This window comes from Trachypithecus francoisi, unplaced genomic scaffold (assembly GCF_009764315.1).
Source record: "Trachypithecus francoisi isolate TF-2019V2 unplaced genomic scaffold, Tfra_2.0 Lachesis_group8, whole genome shotgun sequence".
NCBI lineage: Eukaryota > Metazoa > Chordata > Mammalia > Primates > Cercopithecidae > Trachypithecus > Trachypithecus francoisi.
The window spans coordinates 111,136,434-111,161,075 of NW_022681473.1; the positions used below are offsets into that span (position 1 = coordinate 111,136,434).

General features: G+C 43.1%; 1 protein-coding gene across 2 annotated transcripts in view; it reads left to right on the plus strand.

Moving 5' to 3' along the window:
• The window catches only part of UBASH3B (ubiquitin associated and SH3 domain containing B), a 162,539-nt gene extending 138,840 nt beyond the window's left edge, over positions 1-23,699 (plus strand). The window contains exons 7-14 of one of the 2 annotated variants that reach the window (XM_033207707.1): positions 5,041-5,173; positions 6,490-6,610; positions 7,244-7,366; positions 8,914-9,006; positions 10,830-10,974; positions 15,863-15,969; positions 17,511-17,620; positions 18,939-19,076. In XM_033207707.1, coding sequence (XP_033063598.1) covers positions 5,041-5,173; positions 6,490-6,610; positions 7,244-7,366; positions 8,914-9,006; positions 10,830-10,974; positions 15,863-15,969; positions 17,511-17,620; positions 18,939-19,076 — 970 coding nt within the window. Of the gene's footprint in view, positions 1-5,040; positions 5,174-6,489; positions 6,611-7,243; positions 7,367-8,913; positions 9,007-10,829; positions 10,975-15,862; positions 15,970-17,510; positions 17,621-18,938 lie in introns of both variants that reach the window. The other variant, XM_033207706.1, reaches the window with a different exon arrangement.
• Positions 23,700-24,642: the final 943 nt, after the last annotated feature.

Sequence of the window (24,642 nt, forward strand, 5' to 3'; positions counted from 1 at the left end):
ACTACCCTGCCAGCCAGACCAATAGAGAAGGAGGTTTCAAGAGGCAGGAGCCCTAACTGTATCCTTCATTTGCTAAGTGACCCTGAGCAAGTCCCTAGACACAGCCCGTGCATGCCTAGACAACAAAGACCGCGTCTAAGGAAACAGGCAACTGCCAGACTGAAAAGGGATCCATTTCCCCCCTCCCCTCTGCCAGTCTTCTTCAGGGTAATAACTTTCCTCCCATCCCTCATTACTATTTTGCCCCTATTCCATACTGGTCCCGTGTTCAGTGGCCAACTTTGTCCCAATAGAGAAAACAGAAACAAAAGGCATCTTCTCTTTCTTAGTTGGAGCAGCTCAAAGCCAGCGCTTCCCTGGCACACTGGGGCATCTAGCCAGGGCCTGCGTGCTGGTTTGTTTTCCTCCCTCTTGTGTTTGTCATGTGGCAAAATGGCTGAGAGGCAGAAGCCCTGAGCACCAGCTGCTTGGTGGCTAACATTGTTATTGTCACCATAAAGGAGAAGCAGAGAGAAATGATTTCATCAAGTCTTTTGCCTGGAAGGAGAAAATAAAGGTCCCCTACCCTAGTGAGCCACAAACAGACAAACCACAAACCCAAAGATGGGAAATAATATTTTCTTCCTCAATAACCCCACCCAGCAATCCCTTCCCCTCTCTTTCACTCCGCTCCCACCTCAGCCCAGCCTGTGAGCCTGCAGAACTGGATGGCACAAAATTAGAGGTCAAAGTTGTCTCGTGTTCCCCAAACATTTGCTTTTTCAGAAGTGCTTTAGAAGATCGAAATATATAAGCTGGGTTTCCAAAGTCTCCATTTTAACCCCTATAACAACAAGTAAAGCAAAACTGCATGAAGAAACTGAGAACTAAAAGATTATTTGCCTGACAAAGCATAGTTCTCAGATCTATTATTTTTTATTTTACAGTACTTGGAGTTGCTGTTTTATCAGATCTCTTTCTTAAAAGTGGGTGTATGGCCAGGTGCGGTGGTTCACATCTGTAATCCCAGCACTTTAGGAGGCCAAGGTGGGTGGATCACTTGAGGTCAGGAGTTCAAGACCTGCCTGACCAACATGGTGAAACCCCGTCTCTACTAAAAATAAAAATAAAAAAAATCAGCTGGGCGTGGTGGCACATGCCTGTAGTCCCAGCTACTCAGGAGGCTGAGGCAGGAGAATCACTTGAACCTGGGAGGTGGAGGTTGCAGTGAGCCGAGATCACACCACTGTACTCCAGCCTGGGCAACAGAGCAAGACTTCTCAAAAAAAAAAAAGAAAAAGAAAAAGTGGATGTATGTGAGAAGCAGTACTGATCTCTTAGAGTTCACTCCATCCAAGCCCACTCTTCCCTAAATTACAGCTCAGGCCGACATATAGGTGAACCTGAGTGACTTCGGTCAATGCGTCCCAGGGAGGTCTTTGTGTCATCTTTTATTTCAGAGATTACTAATGACGTCATGTCTGTGAGAACAATGTCTGAAATTAAACTAACAGCTTCCACAGCCAACTCTGTTCAAAGCAGGGAAATAAGTTAGGCATTAGTTTATTGTAATTAAGAATTTGAGACTGGATTCCAGTTGTCTTGGATTTAAACGATAACTCTACCACTTACCAGCTGTGTGCCTTGGCCAAGTTGCATTACCTCTCTGAGCCTCTGTTTGCTCATCTAGAAAACGGAACTAATCATTGCACTTACCTCGTAAGGTTGTTGTGAAGACTGCAATGCCGAGCTTAGCTTTACATGGTTCAGAGTCTGGTGTATAGCGGTGACTATAAAATCACCATTTGCATAATGATGACTTTTTTCTATCTTGTGTTTGCCAGTCCTCACTGAGTGCTCATCAAAGGAAATGTGTCTTCCATAAAAGCAATCCTGTAGATGAACTGCACTTTCCTATTTAACCCCAGAGGTTAAATGACTCAAGGAGGCAGAGCCCAGCTTCCCTGTAAGACAGATCTTCTCTCACTCCTAACCCAGGATAGACATCAGGAGGTAGAGCCCCAGGAGAGTGGCAAGCATGGCCTGGCTGGCATGGTGGGAGTTGCCCAGGGGATCCAGGCAACAAGTCATGATTGGGGGTCAATGAGTTTAACAACACTCCCTGCCAAGTGCTTCTCAGTTCTCTGAGTCCCTCCTAAGGAAATATTTTCTCTCCACACTAACTTGAGTGTCTTACTTGGTTCTAAGTAAGGCAAGTTGAAGCCTCCTTGTGTTCTCTGCAGCTGGGTGAGCTGCCTGGCCGCTCGGGCTTAGCACAGGCCTGGCGTGTTGCAGGGAGAAGCCAGCTCTCCTGATGCTTGAGATGTTTTGGATATTAGACCCGGCTTCCTCCCTCCACTGTGCTGAGCAAGAAGCATCTGACTATTGTGTTACTGGAACTGGCAGCTCCACACTGTCTCAGAGTGAGTCAGGTCCTTTGATTATAATGACAGTTAAGAAGGGAAAGAGGCTGGCATTCGTCTTGCCATGGGAGCCGAAGGAGGGAGAGAAGGCATCCTATCAGTATTTTCATAGCTGCAATAGAGTAAAGAAACAGACATGTACACGCAAGATGTCAGCACGATTCTAGGTAGCCAGACGTTTTGCACCCTGAAGCTTTGATGAGTCAGACAATAAAACTGGATTTTCTTTTTTTTTTTCTTTTTTTTTTTTTTTCTGAGATGGAGTCTCACTCTGTCACCCAGGCTGGAGTGCAGTGGTGTGATGTCAGCTCACCGTAACCTCTGCCTCCTAGGTTCCAGTGATTCTCCTGCCTCAGCCTCCTGAGTAGCTGGGACTTCAGGTGTGTGCCACCATGCCCAGATAATTTTTGTATTTTTAATAGAGACGGGGTTTCACCATGTTGACCAGGCTGGTCTTGAACTCCTGACCCCAGGTGATCCAACTGCCTCGGCCTCCCAAAGTGCTGGAATTACAGACGTGAGCCACCGTGCCCAGCCAAACTGGATTTTCTTGAACTGTGTGATGTTTGGAAGGGTCTCAGTTTAAAATAACGTAGAATAGCTGGTCTCTTATACCGTGTGAATGGCACAAGATTTCCTTGGGCTACAGTTACTTAAATTTTACCATAACAGGTTTCACTTGGCAACATATTCAGACGGACTGATGCAGGTTTCCTGGGTCCCACCCTTGACCTACCGAATCACAGCCTATGAGGAGCAGAACCCCAGCATGAGTGTTTTTTTTTAAAGTCCCCTGGTGATTCTGATATGCACAAGTATTCAAAATCAGTTTTTCAGGGCATGAGACTTCTGAGACCTTCGTTTGTAAGTAGATAGAACGAGTCTATCACCTCTAGTGAAAAAGCAGCCACTTCTGAAAGTGAACAGCGTGCTAAGATAGTTAAAATCACATAATTTTTGGAACAAAAATTTACCAAGAACCAGTTAGCTGTATTATATTTGTGAATATAAAAAGTTATTTTCAAAAATAAAATTCTGGGCCAGGTGCGGTGGCTCACGCCTGTAATCTCAGGATGACTTTGGGAGGCCAAGTGGTCAGATCACCTGAGTTCAGGAGTTCGAGACCAGCCTGGCCAACATGGTGAAACCCCATCTCTACTAAAAATACAAAAATTGCTGGGCATGGTGACGCATGCCTGTAATCCCAGCTATTCCAAGGGCTGAGGCAGGAAAATCGCTTGAACCTGCGGGGTGGAGGTTGCAGTGAGCTGACATCGTGTCATTGCACTTCAGCCTGGGTGACAAAAGTGACACTCCATCTCTAAAATAAAATTCTGATAATACAATGTTAAAAGTGAATAATCCAAAACAGGTGGTAGCCCAGACAGGTTGTTAGGTCATCAGATGCAAGCCAGGAGTATTTGGAGCAAACTGGGATAGATAGCTACCCAAATTGTAAAGAAGCAAGAAATCTATAAAATGTAAATGTTTCCCCTGGACTCTGCTCAGTGATTTCCAAAGATGTTCACTGGATTTGCCTAACAACCACATTTAAATTGCAATGTTTACTAGATGAAGCTTTGTGGAAGTCTTATTATTGACAATAATTTAAGCTTGGCAGGTTTTGACTGTCTTCCTTTCAGCAAGACTTCTTTTTAGGCTTCTGTAGCTATAGTGTTACACTCAGAAATGAGAGTTCTTGGCTCACAGCTCTAAACATCTGGTGAGAATGGTCTTCTCTGAAATAATTCTATTTGTAATCATCTTGTTGGAGGTGTGATTGAGGGGAGATAGGGTTTGGAGACTGAAGAGGGTAGAATAGGGGACTTTGGCACAAAGTTTCCTTGACTGTTAGGAGCCACTGGCTAAGTGGTAGAGATGGTGAAAATACCCCCCTATCACTCTTCACTTCAGATGGAAATTACCACGGGAAATATTAAAGGCAACAGGGATCATAGATTGCTTTTGAACCAGAAAAATAGCTGCAAACAAATAATTGATACGTTGTTATTCTTGAACTTGTCTTTGGCATGAACCATGCATGGCACAAAATCACTAGGACCCATCCCTGCCCAAAGGAATGAATATATCTGTCCTCAGTGCAGAAATCCATCTACCTCTAATTTATGTATTTACTTATTTTTATTTTTATTTCTTTTTGAGGTGGAGTTTCACCCTATCGCCCAGGCTGGAGTGCAGTGGTGCGATCTTGGCTCACTGCAACCTCCACCTCCCAGGTTCAAGCAATTCTCATACCTCAGCCTCCCGAGTAGCTGGGACTACAGGCACACATGACCACGCCCAGCTGATTTTTTGTATTTTTAGTAGAGATGGGGTTATGCCATGTTGGCCAGGCTGGTCTCGAACTCCTGACCTCAAGTGATCCACTTGCCTCAGCGTCCCAAAGTGCAGGTGTGAGTCACCACGCCCGGCCTACCTCTAATTTATTAACTGCAAGTCTTCAGTATAAAAGAAGGTATTCTTCCTTTAGGAATGGGACCACTCCTGCTCAGCTTCCCTCATCATTGCGCTACCCACAGAGGGCGCTGAGTTAATTCCCACACTCCTGTTGAGCCCAGGAGGAAGTGCTGATGACTGCTGGCCAGAACGTTAACACCTTCCTTATCTTCCTCTGCAGTTCTTATTCAATCTTAAATACATCATCGTCCAACTCGCTCACATTTGGGGATGGAGTATTGGAGAGGCGGCCGTATGAGGACCAGGGGCTCGGGGAGACGACTCCTCTTACTATCATCTGCCAGCCCATGCAGGTAAGGCCGATTGTTAGGGTCACACCCCCAACTCTAACCAGGATTCACTAAGAACCTATTTATTAAGAATTAGGCATTGCCCTTGCTATCTCCAAAGGTTCCATGATCTCTTGGGAAGAAAATACACCAAATTATAAAAGATATACAAAAATTCAAGGCTAGGAAGAGTCAGATAAACAGTACTGACAGTTACTTCCAACATTTGAACCTAGGCTCATAAGGAAGGTTGTTCCACAGACATAGGAGGAAATTTTCTCTCTAAAGTAGGAATAATGCCCATAATTGTATCTGTTTTGTAGTTTGTTACAAAGATTAAAGAAAATAATAAAATAAGGCTGGCACAATAACTGGCATATAATGAGTGCTCAGTATGTGTTAACTTTTTCAAGAAAGGTTGGAGATGGAAGGAGGCAGGGAGTCGTTGCTGAACAGTACAAATAGAGGCAAGCTGAAAGTTCAAGCATGTTGAGGATCAAGAGAGTAGACCATTGTGGCTGGAGCCCAGGATCTGAATTAAGGAACAACAGGAAAAGAGATGAGAAGGATCATGCCACCATTCCACATATTAGCCTTGTCAGGGCAACTAGAAGCAAATGTGAAGTGCTGGCCAGCACTCAGGAAACGGGAAAAGCTGACTATATCAGAAAGAAGGAATGTAGAAACATCTGTAAGCTTCCATGCAGCAGTTATAGAAGCCAAAGTCATTTGGACAGGCCTTTGACTCAATTTGCCTGTGTCATCACCCAGAGGTAGCAGTTGTCTCATTTTGGGGATCACCAACATATATATAGTCAGACAGCAGAGCCTACATTGTGATTAGAATAGGAAAACAGGGTCTCATTGCTGTAGTGGACCATGGGGACCACGTGGTCTGGCCACACACTTTAGAGAAAAGGTAGACACATTTGTGATCACAGAAGCCCTCACTCCCTGAAGAAGTTGATGAATTGCCCCTTCTTGCGGGGGAAGGTGTCCCACTAGATGGCTGTCTCTACATGAATGGCTAGTTTTACCTCTGAGCTGTAACTGAAAGTGTACGGCATGTTTTAGTAATGGCCAAATGCTACTCCTACAAAGGGCAGCTGTAGCAACAATAATGCCCTTTTCACAACCCTTCTCATTTTATAAAGACATGCAGTTTATCTTATTTGAGCCTCAAAATAACTTATGAGGTCTGTAGGATGAGTCTTACTGTCCTCACCTAGTCATACCTTGGCAGAACTTTGGTAGTAGAGCTCAGCTCACCTGGCACCTGGCTCCAAGACATGTCCACTTTGCCATGTGAGTCTTCACTAATATCCTTTCTTTCTCTGTAGCCGCTGAGGGTCAACAGCCAGCCCGGCCCCCAGAAGCGATGCCTCTTTGTATGTCGGCATGGTGAGAGGATGGATGTTGTGTTTGGGAAGTACTGGCTGTCTCAGTGCTTCGATGCCAAAGGTGAGTTGTTGGTGGGCCTGCTCAGCACTGCCATACCCATAGTGGCCTCTAGGGGGCACAGTCAAGCTACAGTTATCCAGATGGAGTCATTTATAATTTTGTGTACTATAGAAAATGTCTGTTATCTTTAAGCCCCTCCTGATTGTCTTGAGCTTTAGGGAAGAAGTAAGTGTTCTTGTCCCCGTTCTATAAACTTGGATACCAGGACCAAAGAAGACAGATGTCTTGCCCAAGGCCATATGGCAAAGTCAGCAGCAGCAACGTGCCCTAATCCCATGGCCAGAGCTCCTGCCATTAAACCTCCCTAGCTCGCTCGGTTCCATTTTCACTTGAGTGGCGCTTGAAGATACGGAGGCTTGCCTAACCAGGGAATCTCACCTGCCTTAGGGTGCATGGTTATTACCTTCACTGAGAAACTACCTCATGTCACTTTTGTCAGTAGAATGGAAGAGTGAATTCCAAGTCACTTTATGAAACAAGGTATCAGCCTTGATATTTTCTATCAGCTCCAGAGAGCTCAATGTGATCTCTTTGGCCAAGAAGGAATGGGGGTGGAGAGTGTCAGGATCAGTAAGGGAGTCCCAAGTAAACAAGAAATGTATGTATCCTCTGTCTAACCTTTTTATTTTTCAGGCCGCTACATCCGGAGCAACCTGAACATGCCTCATAGTTTACCTCAGCGGAGTGGTGGTTTCAGAGATTATGAGAAAGATGCTCCCATCACTGTGTTTGGATGCATGCAAGCGAGACTAGTGGGTAAGTATCCTGGAGTGACTGTACTCCAGGCATTTCTTGCCTCCTCCTTCAAAACGCTGGTACCATGGATATGCGGGACCCTTCCTGGGGGCTTCTATAACTTTCCTACAAGTAATAAATTTCCTCAATTCAAAAGGAACTTACTACACAACCACTAAGTTTAGGACACTGTGCTCAGCCCTGGGTTGGTTGACCAAAGTGAATGAGGTGTGGTCCTTATTGAGGACCTTGTGATCCAGTAATGGCTTGGGTTACTGTGCTAACTGTTGGATGTAGCAGACAGGTCAGCCTCTAGTTCAAGACAGCAGCATCTGCCAGCATGGCTGTGGAAGAGGACAAGAGTGAAGAAGACGGACCCTGGACTTGCTGAATTTATAAAGGCCAACTGATCCTTTGAAGATGCCCAGCGCTTTGCAAGCCCATTCCATTACTGCCACGGGGAGATAGTACTTTCCTGTTCAGTCACTTAGCAGATATGTAGTGCTCACTTACTTTGTGCAAGGTATTGGACTAGGGGAACCCAAGTGTGAGTCAGGGAAACAAACTTATGTGTGGATAAATATCATACAATATGATATACATAGAGCTATGCGTGGTCACAGAATATTACGGGAACACGAAAAGACATCTAAGAGGTGAAGAGGTGAGCTGGGAGCTGAAGTGGAAGTTAGCTGGGCAAAGAAGGAGCAGGAGTGAGGAAATGGCATTCTCAGTGGGAGGGACCACATAAACTGTCTGAGGCTTGAGAAACAGCCTCAGGAATACAGGGGAAACCAAGTGCCTTGTGTCTAGAGTATAAATTGCAAGGCAAGGCAGAGATGAGGCTGGCAAGATGGATAAAGGCAAGTTCATGGAAGACCTTGATCACCGTATTAAGGTGCTCGGATTTAATCCAGTAGACAAAATAACTGGTTTCCAGGCCCGGCGTGGTGACTCTCACCTACAATCTAGCACTTTGAGAGGCTGAGGCGGGAGGATTGCTTGAGACCTGGAGTTTGAGGCTGCAGAGAGGTATGATCGCACCCCTGCACTCCAGCCTGAGTGACAGAGCAAAACCGTATCTCTGAAAATTAAATTAAGAATGATAATAAATTTTTTTAAAGAAGTGGATTTTATGAGGATAGCATTAAAGTATGAGGTGTTGGGATTTATCTCTGGTGTCTAAGAATATGACATGTTGAGATTTTGGTTAGCACAGAATAAAATTAAAACAAGACCTAATATTCATAAAATAAATCCTCTTTCACAAACTCAAAGCCAAAGTATTGTCCTGTTTCTTAGTATCTCCTAGCTAAAGGCTTTACCACTTGTTAGCACCAGAGGGAAGGGAAAGAAAAGACAAGAAGGGCTCTGTCACTTCCTCTCACAGGACACCGATGAGGGGTTTTGTTAGAAACTAACGAAGGCTGACACTACTGGCTCTATGTGAGCCCCAGTTAGGAAAGAAGGGTTTACAGGGGCTTACTGCTTGGCCCCCTCTCACGCTGCGAATCGAGGTGAGACTGAGTAAATCCATCAGACTGATTCTTCTGTGGTTTTCTTGGCAGGCGAAGCCTTATTAGAGAGCAGTACCATTATCGATCACGTCTACTGCTCCCCGTCCCTTCGCTGCGTTCAGACTGCTCACAATATCTTGAAAGGTAAGACTTGCAGGTTGACCAAAACAAGTAGTCCATCCCTCTGTTTCTAGGCAGCCCCACACATAAATTATCTTAGAGTCATGGGACATTTGCCAGTTGAAAACTTCGAATTTGGAATGAAGCAAGGATTCTTTCAGAAGGCGATCTTTGCCCAAGTCACAAAAACATACTCTGGCAGCCTAAGTGAAATAAAAGGAAATATACTAATCATGTTTTCTTTGAGAATTTAAAGCGCTCTTGGATGAATTATAGGCTTGCAAAATGTTCAGAGCTTATAGAGTGTGATCCTTTCTTTACACTTAATAGTCAAATAACTTTCCTGTTTTGATCTGTTGTTTGCCTCCTGTGGTGCTCCTAGGAGCCTCAAATCTTAATCATCATTTTTTCTTTACTTAATTGGAAAGACTTTAAAAGCACCATTGCTACCAAGATACTCAACTTTTACCCTAAAATCTGTGGAAGCATGAGTTACAGGTATCTCCATTCTCATTTCATGGGAAGGAAAACTAAAAGGAACAGGATTAGACTGTTTACTTCTACCAAAGAAATGAATAAGCCAGAAATAAGCCAACAAAGAACTTGACACTACATCTGAGTCTTCTGTCCTTTAACCCTAAGTAAACCTTTTCACTACCAGAAGGCATTTATGTATTAAATTTGCACAGAACAACTGGACTACATGCAATATGACGATAACTAAGCAGGGACCATTTCTAGGAAGCCAGCTACACTACAGTAAAACAGAGGGCTTCTGCACTGCTGCTAGTAAATGTTCAGCATTCGATTTTCTGATAGAGAAAATGAATAATTTATATGATATTCAAACACGATGTTGGATACTCAGAAACTATCAGAAGTTTCTTGGTAACACCATCATGGAATTTGCTTTAGAAAGAGAAATTATGGGGGCCAGGCGCCTCAGCCACCAAGGTGGGCAGTTCACGAGGTGAGGAGATCGAGACCATCCTAGCTCACACAGTGAAACCCTGTCTCTACTAAAAATACAAAAAAAAAAAAAGAAAGAAAGAGCTGGGCATGGTGACAGGTGCCTGTAATCCCAGCTACTCGGGAGGCTGAGGCCAGAGAATCACTTGAACCCAGGAGGCAGAGATTGCAGTGAGCCAAGATTGGGCCACCGCACTCCAGCCTGGGTGACAGGGCGAGACTCCCTATCAAAAACAAAAAAAAAAACCAAAAAAAAAAAACAGAAAAAAGAAAGAGGAATTATGGTAGTCACAGAATTGAATAAATTTTCTTTTTTTGAGATAGAATCTCACTGTGTCACCAAGCCTGGAGTGCAGTGGCACAATCTTGGCTCACTACAACTTTCGCCTCCAGGGTTCAAGTGATTCTCCTGCCTCAGCCTCCTGAGTGCTGGGACCACAAGTACATGCCACCACACCCTGCTAATTTTTGTGTTTTGGGTAGAGATGGGGTTTCACCATGTTGGCCAGCCTGGTCTCAACTCCTGACCTCAAGTGATCCGCCCTTCTCAGCCTCCCAAAGTGTTGGGATTACAGGTGTGAGCTACCGAACCCAGCCTTGAATAAATTATATGGACAATGACTTGTGGCTTGTTTCCTTAAGTCAGATATGACTTAAAGCCAGCATACATCCTGGGAGTATGGCAGGAGTATTAAACTCATGTGTTAGTAATGCACAAAAATTAAAAACCTTGTCCAAATCCACATGCTTCCACTTCTGTTTACCGATGTATAGCAGCCAGTAGGAAAGAGAATAACTGATTTATCAGAATTTTTATAACAATTTGGCCTGAGAATATAGAGGCACTTCCTTCATCTTCACTGTATTTTACCCCTAAGGTTTACAACAAGAAAATCACTTGAAGATCCGTGTAGAGCCCGGCTTATTTGAGTGGACAAAATGGGTTGCTGGGAGCACGTTACCTGCATGGATACCTCCATCGGAGTTAGCTGCAGCCAACCTGAGTGTTGATACAACCTACAGGTAAGCCTGGGAAACTGCTGCTTACTGAGGCCAGTGTGGAAGTGCTTTCTGCACTAGCACTAGGCCAGGTTCATGAAGGAGACGGGGCTGGACATCACCTACAGGCAGTTGTCCATAGTGGTGGAAATCGAGCTGTGATTTTAGAAATCAAAACTGGAGAAAAGCCAGCATTTTTTTCATATTTGACATTAGTGTGGATTAGATTCTCCAGCCTCACCCCCGTGTTGGATATTTCTGACTTTATTATACCTGCTTCAGTGTAATAAAACCATTTTGCATTCCAGCAATAAGCACCAGCTAATGATGATGCAGTTGAGAAGATTAGAGCAATAAGGGAGATGACGATGTCTTACAGTTTCTACATTTAATTTTTCAAAGCATTTTTAAATCTCTGTATTATCTTTGTTTATTATTGCTATATCCCCAGAATGTAGGTAAACCATTTTTATATATGAGAGAGTTCAAATAACTTGTCTAAAAGTATTTATACATTTAGTGACCACATATAACAATAATAACCTGTATTCATCATTTTCCACATGTCCAGCCCCATGCAATCTTCTGGGCAGTCATCCCATTCCTGTTCCTTTCCTTTTTCCATTAGACCCAACTGTGCTGGGATTTTTAAAAAGTGTTTGTAGATTGCTTACAGCTGAATAATCCGCATGTACACAATTAAGAATTAATAATAGGGCCAGGCGTGGTGACTCACGCCTATAATCCCAGCACTTTGGGAGGCCGGGCTGGGTGGATCACAAGGTCAAGAGATCGAGACCACCCTGGCCAACATGGTGAAACCCCATGTCTACTGAAAATATAAAAATTAGCTGGGTGTGGTGGTGCGCGCCTGTAGTCCCAGCTACTTGGGAGGACTGAGGCAGGAGAATCGCTTGAACCCAGGAGGCGGAGGTTTTGCAGTGAGCCGAGATCGTGCCACTGCACTCCAGCCTGGTGACAGAGTGAGACTCCGTCAAAAAAAAAAGAATGAATAATAACAAGTGGTCAAGATAAGCAGAACTTTCTTATGTGATATCTATTGACCTTTCATTTCAAACACCTCCCCAAACCACAAATAAAGCAATGTGCATTTCTAGCTAAGGTAATAAAGAATATCTTCTTTTTCCATACTCATTTTTTCTGCTCAGCAAATAAGACCTCAGATGACCCCATTAACTAGTTATGTGCTGCTGCTTCTTGTCTGAAAGGAATTGGCATTGCTCAAAAATAAGATTAGATCGATCAACAGGATCCCCTACGAATACACTTCACATTTTGTCCTGTCCCCTTTCTGGCCACCGTTTTTCTGCTCTTTGCAGGCAATTAGCAATACATTGTTGTCCCCGTGCAACAGCCAGCGTCCCTCTGGCCTGGAAAGAGGGGGAGTTGCCACCAACATTGGTTAAGTGACTTTCATCATTCACCACCAGTCCCACCCAGACCAATTTGGGTCAACTGTGTCTTTGATATTTCCTTTAGGTGTGTTCTGCCATTGCCTCCCAAGCTGCCTTACAAAGGTCTGCAGAACCATCCTACCTGAGCCTGTCAATGTACACCCAGATCCCCACCCCACCAGCAGTGTGAGCAGAAGGATGAAGGCCAGGAACTTGGGGATCAGGACACAGTCCTTATCCCAGATTGCCTTTTCCTCTCCGGCAAATCAGAATTCAATTCAACCATTTGCTGTTTGGTGAGGGAATTGGGGGAGGAGATGCAGCCTCTAATTTGAAAAATCAGTTGAGAAAGCCAAAGTGTAAGCATGTGAAAGGGACAGCCCTGGAGTTTAATTCCCTGTGAAATTAATGATGCCAAATGAACAAGCCTTTGGAAGCAAGGAAGTGGTGCCCAAATGATTGAAGACACATGGTGACAGGCAGAAGGGCTAGCCCTGAGAGCCAGGGTAGTGTGAGTCAGGCAGGCTCTGCTGAAAGAGCCCTCTCACCTTGCAACAGGGGTAGGAAGAGAACAGGAGGGAGGTGGGACTGAAAGCCAAGTTAGGGAAGCTAACCAGGCTGGTGACTAATATTGAAGCATCATCCACAGGCAGGAAGACCAGCCTAGGGCCTGGGGCATTGAAAAGCAACCCTAGCCTTGAGGAGCTGGGCCAGAGGAGCAAGGCAGAAAAAACAAACTCCACACCAGCTGGGTGGGGCTTCAGAATGGGGCATGGGACTGGGGCAGGGGACTGGGGGAGGGCATGGATCTGGAGTGTTAGAGGGGAAACAAATCAAACTTTGGTGTGAGGCTCAAAGCACAGGCCTGTGCTTACAACCTGGACCACAGCAAGGTGGGGAGCAGAGAGTATATGGGGGAGGATACTGTTTCGGGGATGCCACCTGACTTCCAGAGCACCGTATTCCAGGTTGAGTGGGTGGTGGGAAGGCCACCTGACTCTGAGGACAGTACAGGGTCTGCAGGTGTGGCTAGCAGCATGACATGACCTGCTGACGGGGTGAGGAAGCTCTGACTCAGGCCAAGCCCATCAGGGCTCCAGACACTGGAGTCATTCACAGGCTCCACTTTAAGGTGCTGGGAGAAGCCATAGGCAAGAACTGATCAGGAGGAACCAGATCCCAGTACGTCTCCCGCTCTTCACCTACATAAATCTCACACATTACATGGTCCCACCCTTGAAATGACTCCCTGGGCCATACAAAGTGGCCTTTTGTCACTGTGGGGAGGGGACAGGCCTGGGAGATCAGGTGACATAAATGGAGATGGAACTGGGTGAGAGGTGGGGATGGGGAGAGAAAAAGAGGAGGAAGAGCTTGCTCCAGAACAATGAGGTGCAGTCCCAACAAGTGGGGATTCAGATCTCTACCTATCCCCCAGGGTGTTGTGAGACTCAGAAGGCTGTTTCCTAGGAGAAACATGCATGCTGAGAGAATGCAAGCTTCCTTCAAGTGGAACGGCATCCTTCCTCTCTGGACAGTAAGCCTATGTGCACAGAAGGGCAGGCTTAACAAGGGCACTGTCAGAAGCTGTGTGTGGAGGATAGGCTCACAGGCCAGACCCCAGACTCAGGTTCAAATCCAGGTTCTAAGAGTCACTAACGGTGTTAGCATAGGCAAGTCAGCTGCAGCCTTTCTGAGCTTCTGTTTTGTCATCCATAAACAGTATTTACAAAAGCATTGCTGGGAGGATTAGATGGAAAGAATGCAAGTAGGATGCTTGCACAGAGCCTGACACATACGGGAACCTCAGTAAATATTTTCAGTGCTAATAGTAGCAGTAATAGTATATTCTGATCCAGAGGCCATGTGAATTCATTTTGAGAACTTACCACACCTCCACCAGGCACTAAACACCCAGCAGTGAAAGACAAAATATGAAAACTGACAAAGTAAGAAAATTGAAATGACATAGTTGTACCCAGAAAACAAGATAAACATCTTGTGGACCAGAAACTCTACATAGTTAAGCAGGGCGGAGGCAAGCAGAGGTGGGCCCCAAGGGCATTGGCGACTGAGTTTGAAGACGCGCGAGGCAGCAGGACAGGAAGCCTAGCTTTGATCATCCTCTTCCATGCTGTGTTAGTTCCTTTCACGCTGCTGACAAAGATATACCTGGGACTGGGCAATTTACAAAAGAAAGAGGTTTAATTGGACTTACACTTACACGTGGCTGGGGAAGCCTCACAATCATGCCGGAAGGCAAGGAGGAGCAAGTCACGTCTTACATGGATTGCAGCAGGCAAAGAGAGAGCTTGTGCAGGGACCTCCCCTTTTTAAAACCATCAGATCAGCAGGGTGCAGTGGCTCACGTCTGTAATCCCAGCACTTTGGGAGGCTGAGGTGAGTGGATCATCTGAGGTCAGGAGTTCAAGACCAGCCTGGCCAACATGGTGAAACCCTGTCTCTACTAAAAAAAATACAAAATGAACTGGGCGTGGTGGTGCATGCCTGTATTCACAACTACTCGGGAGGCTGAGGCAGGGGAATCGCTTGAACCCAGTGGGTGGAAGATGCAATGAGTCGAGATCAAGCACTCCAGCCATTGCACTCCAGCCTGGGCAACAAGAGTGAAACTCCATCTCAAAAATAAAAAACAAACAAAAACAAATAACAAAAAATAAAAAATAAAACCATCAGGTCTCGTGAGACTCATTCACTATCACGAGAACAGCACAGGAAAGACCTGCCCCCATGATTCAGTTATCTCCCACCAAGTCCCTCCCACAACATGTGGAAATTCAAGATGAGATTTGGGTGGGGGACAGCCAGGCCCCCAGGCCGGTAGGGGACACACAGTATCACATGCCTTTGTAGATTGTATAGTAATTATCATTTACATCACTAGCCTCTTCACCCCCAACCACAGACAGAGAACTTCTCCGGCACAGAAATTGGGTTGTCTTCATCTTTATGCTCTGCACTTCTCCTTGTGCCAAGTGTGTGGTCTGTGTTCAAAATAAGAGAGAAATAAAAGGAAAAGGCTGGTGAAGTTTTATAAACTCACCAAGAATCAGATGGACCTAATAACTGCTTTTAAAACCTATCCTTGCAGCTCTTGAAGAGAGGCCTGGGAAATCCCCGCTGATGTAAATAGGTTGAGGGTTCCCATCTCTGCTTTGCTTTGTATTAGCTATGTGACTGGGACCATCAATCAAGGGCTTATATGTTATCCTGTGAGTGAGACTTGCATTGAATGTCTCATTTTTCACCTGGTCACTGTGACGCCATACACGTAGCTGTTATTTCTGTACATTTCCACTCCATGTTCATACAGTGGAAATACCCTTCCCTATACCTTTCTCCTTTCTAGGGAAATGGATAAGCAAACAGATCTATGGGATCTTTAGAAAGCCCTTGAAATAAAAGTTTAGAGCGATATCATCCTTTGTCTCAAGATCAAAATGTTTTCATTTCCTTTGTTCATTTTTCTATTACAGACCTCACATTCCAGTCAGCAAATTAGTTGTTTCAGAATCCTATGATACTTATATCAGTAGAAGTTTCCAAGTAACAAAAGAAATAATAAGTGAATGTAAAAGTAAAGGTAAGTGGTTATTATTCTGAACTCCATCTTTACGTATGTGATTATTTCTCTATAATGGTTAATAGGCTATTCAAGATGTTTCAACTTGCTTTGGCTAACCAAAGAAATATATTTCCAGATTTTCTTCCAGATACTTTTACATTAAATGTGTAATATTCTCTGAGTACCTAAAATGGTAGATATTCCAGGGGTTTATACCAGACTTAATTAGTATTCTTAATAACTTAAATTCTGCATTATAGCTATTCTTCTTGCACCCTGTGAGATTCCCTCTGATAATTTCCAAAAGCTCTAGCATGCCACTGTTTTGCCTATAATTGATCCAGCAGCATGCACACCTACACACAACACACCTACACAGACACACACACCTTCCCTGCTATCACCAAGAGCAGTGTTCTGTAAGGCTCAAGTGTGTTTGCTATTGAATTTTCTAAACATTGAGCTCAAATATTTAATATGTAAGATTGTTCACTATAAATTTTTTAGTGAAAAAGACAGATTGCAAAAAAAGTCTGGACATTCCCTTCATCTCTCTTTTTTTTTTTAAGTTAAAATACTTATATTCAAACAGTAGACAGCCATGAGCAACAGTATTATGGATGATGCCTACCTTCTAGTTTTCATTGATTAGCCACTCACTGGCATAAAGGTACACAACATGTTCTATCAACCAGAAAGTCTCAAGTGCTCACAGTTCTACAGTGGGAACGTTTAAAACTATATTAGAAGGAGTAACCCCTATGGACCTACAGCAGTTCTGTATCTTGATTGTCATGGTGTTACACAAAGCTACACATATGATAGAATTGCATCATCACATACACACAAACTACTGCTTACACGCCTGCTAAAATCTGAATACGCTGTGTGTATTGCACCAGCATCCATTTCCTCGGTCTGATACTGTACCAGAATTATGTAAGATGTTACCATTGGAGGGGGCTGGAAGGAAGGGTTCATGGGACCTTGCTGGTATATATGTATATGTATTGTATGTAACCCTCCCATAAGTCAATAATAATAATTATTATTATTACTGAGACAGGGTCTTGCTCCTGTCACTCAGGCTGGAGTGCAGTGATGCAATCATGACTCACTATAGCCTCAATCTCCTGGGCTCAAGTGATCCCCCCACATCAGCCTCCCAAGTAGCTGGAACTACAGTCATAGGTCACCACACCCAGCTAATTTTCTTTTAATTTTCTGTAGGGACAGGGTCTCACTATGTTTCTCAGGCTGCTCTCAAACTCCTGAGCTCGAGTGATCCTCCCTCCTCGTTCTCTCAAAGTACTGGAATTACAGGGATGAGCCACCACACCTGACCTCATACATCTGTAACTATTTTAAGATAAAATGTTTTCTTTAAAAAAATTAGGCTGCCTTATCAATAACAAAGCACTTACAAAATATTGCTCAGGCAAATTGTCTTCTTCTTGAGTGTGTTTGCTCCCCTCCAGAGCATTTAGTTAGCTTCCAGTATTTGCAGTTTCCATGTCTTTATAGAAACAGTCTTCCCATTCCTTGCCATTTTCCCCCAGGAAATAACATCCTGATTGTGGCCCACGCATCCTCCCTTGAAGCTTGTACCTGCCAACTTCAGGGCCTGTCACCTCAGAACTCCAAGGACTTCGTACAAATGGTCCGAAAGGTAATTCATTCTTGCTCTTTGGGGTCCGTGATGGCTAGTAGTTTGAGGTCAGCACAGTGACTGGCTGATTACTAAGTTCTTTGAAGCATGTGTTTATACTGAACTGGGAATATTCATTTATTGATTCACTCAACCAAGACGTATTGAGTGATACTCTGTGCAGGGCACTTTATGAAGCCTTGTGTTAGAAAAACAATGTATTAGAGCTAGTTCTAGCTTCTAAGAGCTAAAATGTAGGAAGCAGCTAGGAATTATAAGCAAATTGTCTGGATTTCCCTGAGGGACCTTCTTTGAATTTCCCGGAGGGAATTTGGGTTGGATCAATAGAGGTCAGTCCAAAAGACAGCATCTGAAAGCTTAACTCAAACACAGGTCCTTGAAGGTAGGCTGAGGCATGCAGCAATTTAAAATGAGGAGGCTAAGAGGCAAAGCCAGGAACAAGACAGCAAGACAGAAAACCCATGAGGCTGACCCACACATCTGGAGTCTTCCTTTCTGTGGGAGAGGTTTTCTGGTCAGCTGCCTCCCACACACTTCCCTTCAGGCGAATTACATATTTCCTTTCTCTGCCACCAGAGAAACTGGTTCAAACTCATTCGCAATTTTTTTTCGCATTTTTGAAAAGTTTATTTATGCATCTGTCCTCATTTGTAAGTGCTGGAAGACAGAGAATTTGTCTTGTTTGTAAATGCAGCTCTCTGGACACAGACAAAAATAAGTTTTAAAATTGCTGTGACAACTGAAGTGGGGGAGAGCACAGCTTCAGCTTTGAATGTTACAGAGACTGATAAGGAGGAAAAAAAAACGGGTGAAACAAATGTTTTAAAATTGGAGCATCTTTTCCATCGGGTCCAAATATAATTTCAGAAATGTTTGAGCTGCCTTTTTCTTTTCCTTTTTTTTTTTTTTTTTTAAGACAGAGTCTTGCTCTGTCGGCTGCAGCGCAGTGACACAATCTCGGCTCACTGTAACCTCTGCCTCCTGGGTTCAAGCGATTCTCCTGATTCAGCCTCTCAAGTAGCTGGGATTACAGGCACACGCCACCACACCCAGCTGATTTTTTGTATTTTTAGTATACACGAGGTTTGCCATGTTGGCCGGGCTGGTCTTGAACTCTTGACTTCAAGTGATCCGCCTGTCTCAGCCTCCCAAAGTACTGGGACTACAGGCGTGAGCCACTGTGCCTGGCCTTAAGCTGCCTTTTTAACTTGACTTGCAATTAGGAATTAACTCCTGACATTGTAGTCTTATGTATTTTGGTCCTCTCTTTCTGCATTAAACCTATCTTCTAATATCCCCTTCCTTTACGACTCTTCAGATCCCATATCTGGGATTTTGTTCCTGTGAAGAATTAGGAGAAACTGGAATATGGCAGCTGACAGATCCACCAATCCTTCCTCTTACCCATGGACCCACTGGGGGCTTCAACTGGAGAGAGACCTTGCTTCAAGAATAAACCACACCAGTGAACAAGATGGAAAGGCCTTTTGGAAACGTGTCTTTTTGTGTGTTTAAAAATCCACACCACATTCTAAGTGGACAGCTCAGAATAATTTAGCATTTCCTTTCACACTTAAAGTTCTTAAGATGAGACTGTGTAAATGAGAGAAAGACTTGATTCAGAGGGAAAAAAAAAGGTGTTCTCTCTGGACTCTTGCCTAGCTCACAAGGCTTTGGAGAATTGTCTCCCTAACTTGGGGCACCTGCTACAGAAGAGAATGTTTTGTTCCTTCCAGGTATGCACAGCTAAGGGGCCTCATTCCTCCCAGAGGGAGCTGCTGGCCCGCTCTAAGGGGTACAAGAGGAAGGAGTGTGCCCAGACCAGCTGGGGGAGCATTGAAAGGGCAGTTTGGGGATGGAATTTTTTTTTGATCTCCATTTTCCAGTTAGGCAGAGCCAAGCTGAGGAATCCTTTTAAGATTATTAGAAAACATGCCTGAAGAGAGTTGTTCTTAGGTTACACGTGAACTCCTACCCTCATAGCCCCCATACAGCAGTGTTGCTGGCTGAAGACACCTGCTTAAGGATGCTAACATTTACCCTGGTACTGCCACATTCTCTCTACAGCAGCTGGCCCTTCTTGCTACAGCCCTTCCCGCCCCCTTGCTTCTGTGAAATGGGGAGACAAAGCACTTTTGCTCTCCAAAGCACTTTTGGATACTCAGGAGGAAAGATAAGATACGTGTTTGAAGTATTCAATCCTAGGAGCAAAGAACTTGCAAAATATGAAGTGACTTGGAATTACCCGTGTTGTAGCCTCATGTGCTACTGCATTTCTAAATCACCAATATTTGCTTGTCTTTGCCTAGGGGCAAAGCCTAGACTCTAGACTCATAGTCTAGCCTCTAGACTATGTTAACTAGTTAAGGATGTTACATTTTGAAAGGATGTATGTTAGATATATTACTTGCAGCAAGAAGTTCACTCTGTGCAATATGGACGTGTTTGCAAACCATACCAAGGGTCAGGTTGCTGTACACTTACAGTACATGTCAACCATAACAGAACATCCACAAATGCATCAGTTATACCAGGGATGTATAGTAAGTCAGGGAACTAATATAAATGATGACAGTCATGGCTGCACTGCTACTTGTGCTGTCGTTCTGTTTGTTTTTCTATGATAATTTAAAATATATAGGTAGGGCTCCTTGAGGAAATTTGGAGAGCCACATTCTGTGGTTTCTCATTATACTTACTTCCTGCATTTAGAGGGAGTTTATTTAAAAGAAAAATAAATGACAATCAAACCAAATCATCAGTTATCAATATCTGTTTAATTGTGTGACTATCTGACTGTTGATGGCCACAGACGATGGTCTCCTATGGTATAGTTCACTCTGTAGAAGATGTATGCAAAGTGAAAGGCCAGCCCTTTAAAGAAACAGTAGTTAGTGTAAAATGAATGTTTGTATGTTGCAGTAACATTGCCTGTGTTTCAAAACTCAGACACATAAAACGTGAGGTGTATAAAAATAGATCTATGCCTGTATTTGAAACTACAACTTGATAACCCCTAGAAAGAAGAGGACATGAAAGGATACTGGCTATATATGTTAATCAGCAAAAGGATTATAGTTGTTTTGTTCTGTTTTTAGAGACAGGGTCTCACTATACTGCTTAGGCTGGTCTTGAACTCCTGGGCTCAAGCGATCCTCCTGCCTCTGTCTCCCAAAGTGCTAGGATTACAGGTGTGAGACACCACACCTGGCCCATAGTTGTATTTTTTTAGGTCACTTAGAAAAATATGCCATGCATTTTACATTTTGAGAAACAAATCATGGTTTCTTCTAGCATTGCACAAACATTGACCCAGCTTCTGGGTATGGAAATAACCCTGTGGTGACATGTTAATATAAAATGTTGGAGGGGAATATTCCCAGTAAAGGTCTTAAAAGAAAAGTCACATTACAGCTAATGTAATGGCCCTACCATTCATTCTTCTGGTATTTGTGATGAAGTGAATCCACTGTTTAATCAGATCCATAATCTTTAACAGATTCACCACAATTTTTTTGTGGGCGTTGAGTGCTCAGAATAATGCTTGAACGCCTCACCTTGAAACTGTAGCATTGTGTTCTGGGCAGTATCTGTAATGTATGAAATAGAGTCTGGAATAGGTTATCCACTCTATCTCTCTAGGTTATCTTAGTCATATGATGACCTGATAAATCTGTCTGACTGGGCTACAATCCATTGTTCTTAGTCCAATATGGACACTGCCTTAGGCAATGGTCTATATAAACAAAAGGAGATAGAGATCTGAAATAATTTTCTGAATAATTTAGGTGGAAAACAAGAAAGAGTGTATTTCTCTGCTTTCAATTTCATTATTTCAAATTGCTTATCAAAATGGCCCAAAAGATCTGGATTCACATTAAGTTCTCCTTGCACACTTACCTACTTAAAAAACTAAACTTGCACTGCAACTGAGAAATTATTTGGAAATCATGTGGAATCTATGTATAATCAAAGAAACAGACAACTATATTACTCAATTTCATATACATCCAAAAAGTGTAGGCTAATATTGTATATAACCTGAGTTGCAGCTGGTTCTTTTTGAAGCATCTGAAGCTGATGCTTATTAGGACAAATGATGTCTGGGGAGAGGAGAAGGAAGGAAGGGCAAGGAAGGAATTGACAGATAAGAAGCAAATGGTTTCTTGTACAGAAGAAATTTGTTTTAATGTAGAAAGTTATTTGAAATGAACTAGGTGAAATGAAATTAACTGAAGGTTTTAATCTGGGATTGAAAGCCTGAAACCGTTTCCTGCTTCTACAAGTGTGCCACATCAATCCGGTAATGCCCCAGTGGTAGTCACAGATAGAACTTTGTTTCCTGTGATTTTAAAATACCGCATCTGTTCCTCCATGGACTAGAGTAATTGGCACATTTTAATGCATAAGCTGGGGGTTTCATTTTCCCAGGCTCTCTTCACCATCACTGCATTGGTAGCTAGGAGCTTATTGCTTCACCCCAGTATGGAGTTCAGATTACAGTGTTTTCCATGACATTTAGATTCATAGAATCTGAATGGCTGATTAAATGGCCATCTGATGGCTGAAAGAGGTGGGTATTTTTCACTCTGTAGTGAAAGGCTTGGAGGAGTTTCTACTTTTTATTTTAATTATACTTTAACCAAAGAATTATTTTAAAGTAACCTTATATTTGAAAGATGATTTTGCAAAAAATAAAAAATAAAAAATAATGTCTCCTGGAGTGATGTCTGTTTGGTAAATCATTGTTGATAATTTCCTTGTTAGTGGTATTTGGAATGCATATAGATTGTCCTGTCATTGTGTTTAGCATTACCATAAATGTATCTTTTCCACTCAACTAGCTGTATTCGTATTAAAATGAAGTGTGTTATTTCAGTTACCTAGTGTCCTTGGGAACTAATTGAACAGCTACAGTAAGAGAGGTTCCTATCTCATTGCCTTTGTGGAAAGGCTTCCCTATGTGGCAAAAGGAAGGCATTCCTCCGTAACCTAGGCACTCTGCAAGTCCAGTGTTTAATTTCAAAGCAGTGATGAATTGCTCTTTTGAAATTACTCTAAGTAATCCATGTGTTAGAATACAGATGAACCTCCATTTGATTTCACAGGCTTCAGCACAGACAACTGTTACTGAGTCTGCACGAACTTAGATAATGAGGTGCAGGGTTATTTGCATTTAAATTGTAATCCAGCACACGTGTGAGAAAGAAGAGGCGCTAGTCTAAAAGGCTGCCTTGCGGGGAGAGATGAGACAGGCGGAGGAGGGTGGGGTAAGGAGCGTTTTAACATCTATTTAGGTTAATGTTCACTTTACAAAGGTGATGGGGATATTTTGTTAGGTGATAGCAAATGAAAAATGCTTTTCATTTTTAAACATAGGATTAAAATTGGATTTGCTTCTCTTTAATACTTCAACAAATTGAATTTTCCTAGGAAAGTGACTAGCTATAATGAAAATTCAAGGGAAAGGGGAAAAAATTGTCTGTAAATGCAGATGAAATAACTTCATTTTAAAATACAAATAATAGTAGGTTTGGTGTATGTAGGTTTAAAATTATAGTGATGAGTAGTCAAACTTAATATACAATCAGTTCTTACAAATATTTCACACTTAGCTGCCATTACACAACAAATTGGAATTTTGCAGCTGTTCAACTATCATGGACTCTGTACAGGATAGATGTGTATAATGGGAAATATGTACTGCTTCTTTCTTTGATTGCCACTCAAGATGGAAACACCATGCCAAGGCATTTTGGTTATACACAGATCATTCTAAACCTGTTATTTTGGAGAGGTATATTGGTTTCTTTCTCATTTATAAGGCTATTGTATTTTTTTTCTATGTGATTCAGGTGTATTTATTTGAAGAATATTTGTAATTATTGGAAAACCACACCTACCTGTATTGCCAAATTCTTTGTAAACTCTCCGTGGCATTTGTGCTTTCCTGGCTGAGAGCTCTCCCCTGTTGATACAGCTATGGCACCATTGTAATTACAGGTGCACCTTTCAGGTGCATCTCCATTAAATGGTTCATAGATGATTTAATAAAAAGAAACTTCTTAGTCGATCCAGAGCAATGTCATTTTAAATCTGAGTGGTCTCTTCCTATCATGTTTTCAGATGTTACTTTGTTCATTGTTATTCATTAAACGTGCATTCAGAGTGTGACTCTGTTTTCAAAAGATCAGAGGACACTTGCTGCTGATGGAAGGGGAGGATGCTCCAGCAGCACTGTGTGTCTCTGGACCCTTCTGACCAGGCATCAAGCCTCCATGCCATTCAGACTGGGGAGCTGGACACCCACTGTGTGTGAAAAAAGCAAGATTCAAAATGCTTCCCCTGCCCTATGTGCAAACTAGGGAACAAAAAATATCTTTCCTTCTACCTATCCTAGGTTCATGGCTGAGGCCCCTATAACAAAAGATAGATTGACAAAAGAAAAAGCATATAAGTTTTTCATGTCTTGGGGCCAAGGGAAAGCTTCGCCTCTACCCTCTGAAGGTTCACTGAAAATAATTGACAGGAGGCAGATTAATGGAAAAAGCATATAAATGTATTAACTATGTGAGCATGTAGAGTATCACAGAGTGAGTGCCCAATCTCCCTACGGGGTACAGAGGCTTATATACCCCACATCGTAGGGGAAAGAGAATGGGGAAGTGTGGATGATTTTAGGCGGATAGTAAATGATTTTTAAAGAAATTCAGTGGACTTGAAGAACATACGATGGTCTGGGACAAAGTCGGTTGGACCCACAGAGTGGACAGTCATTTGGGACAAAAGTCTGTCCAGGTTTGTTGTCAGACTTTAGTCTTCCTTCCCGTGATGTGAGTTCAGTCAATGAAAACTCCGAGAAGGGACCAGAAGTAATTGTTTCCTTCTTTGGTAGATATGAGAATAACCTCATCCTGTGCTTTGGGACAGGTAGAGGACTGAAAGGGGACAGAGGAAGGAAAAGCAATTCTCCTTGGTGGGTCTGTTCAGTCTTTATGTAGATAGGGGAAAGGTTTCTTCTA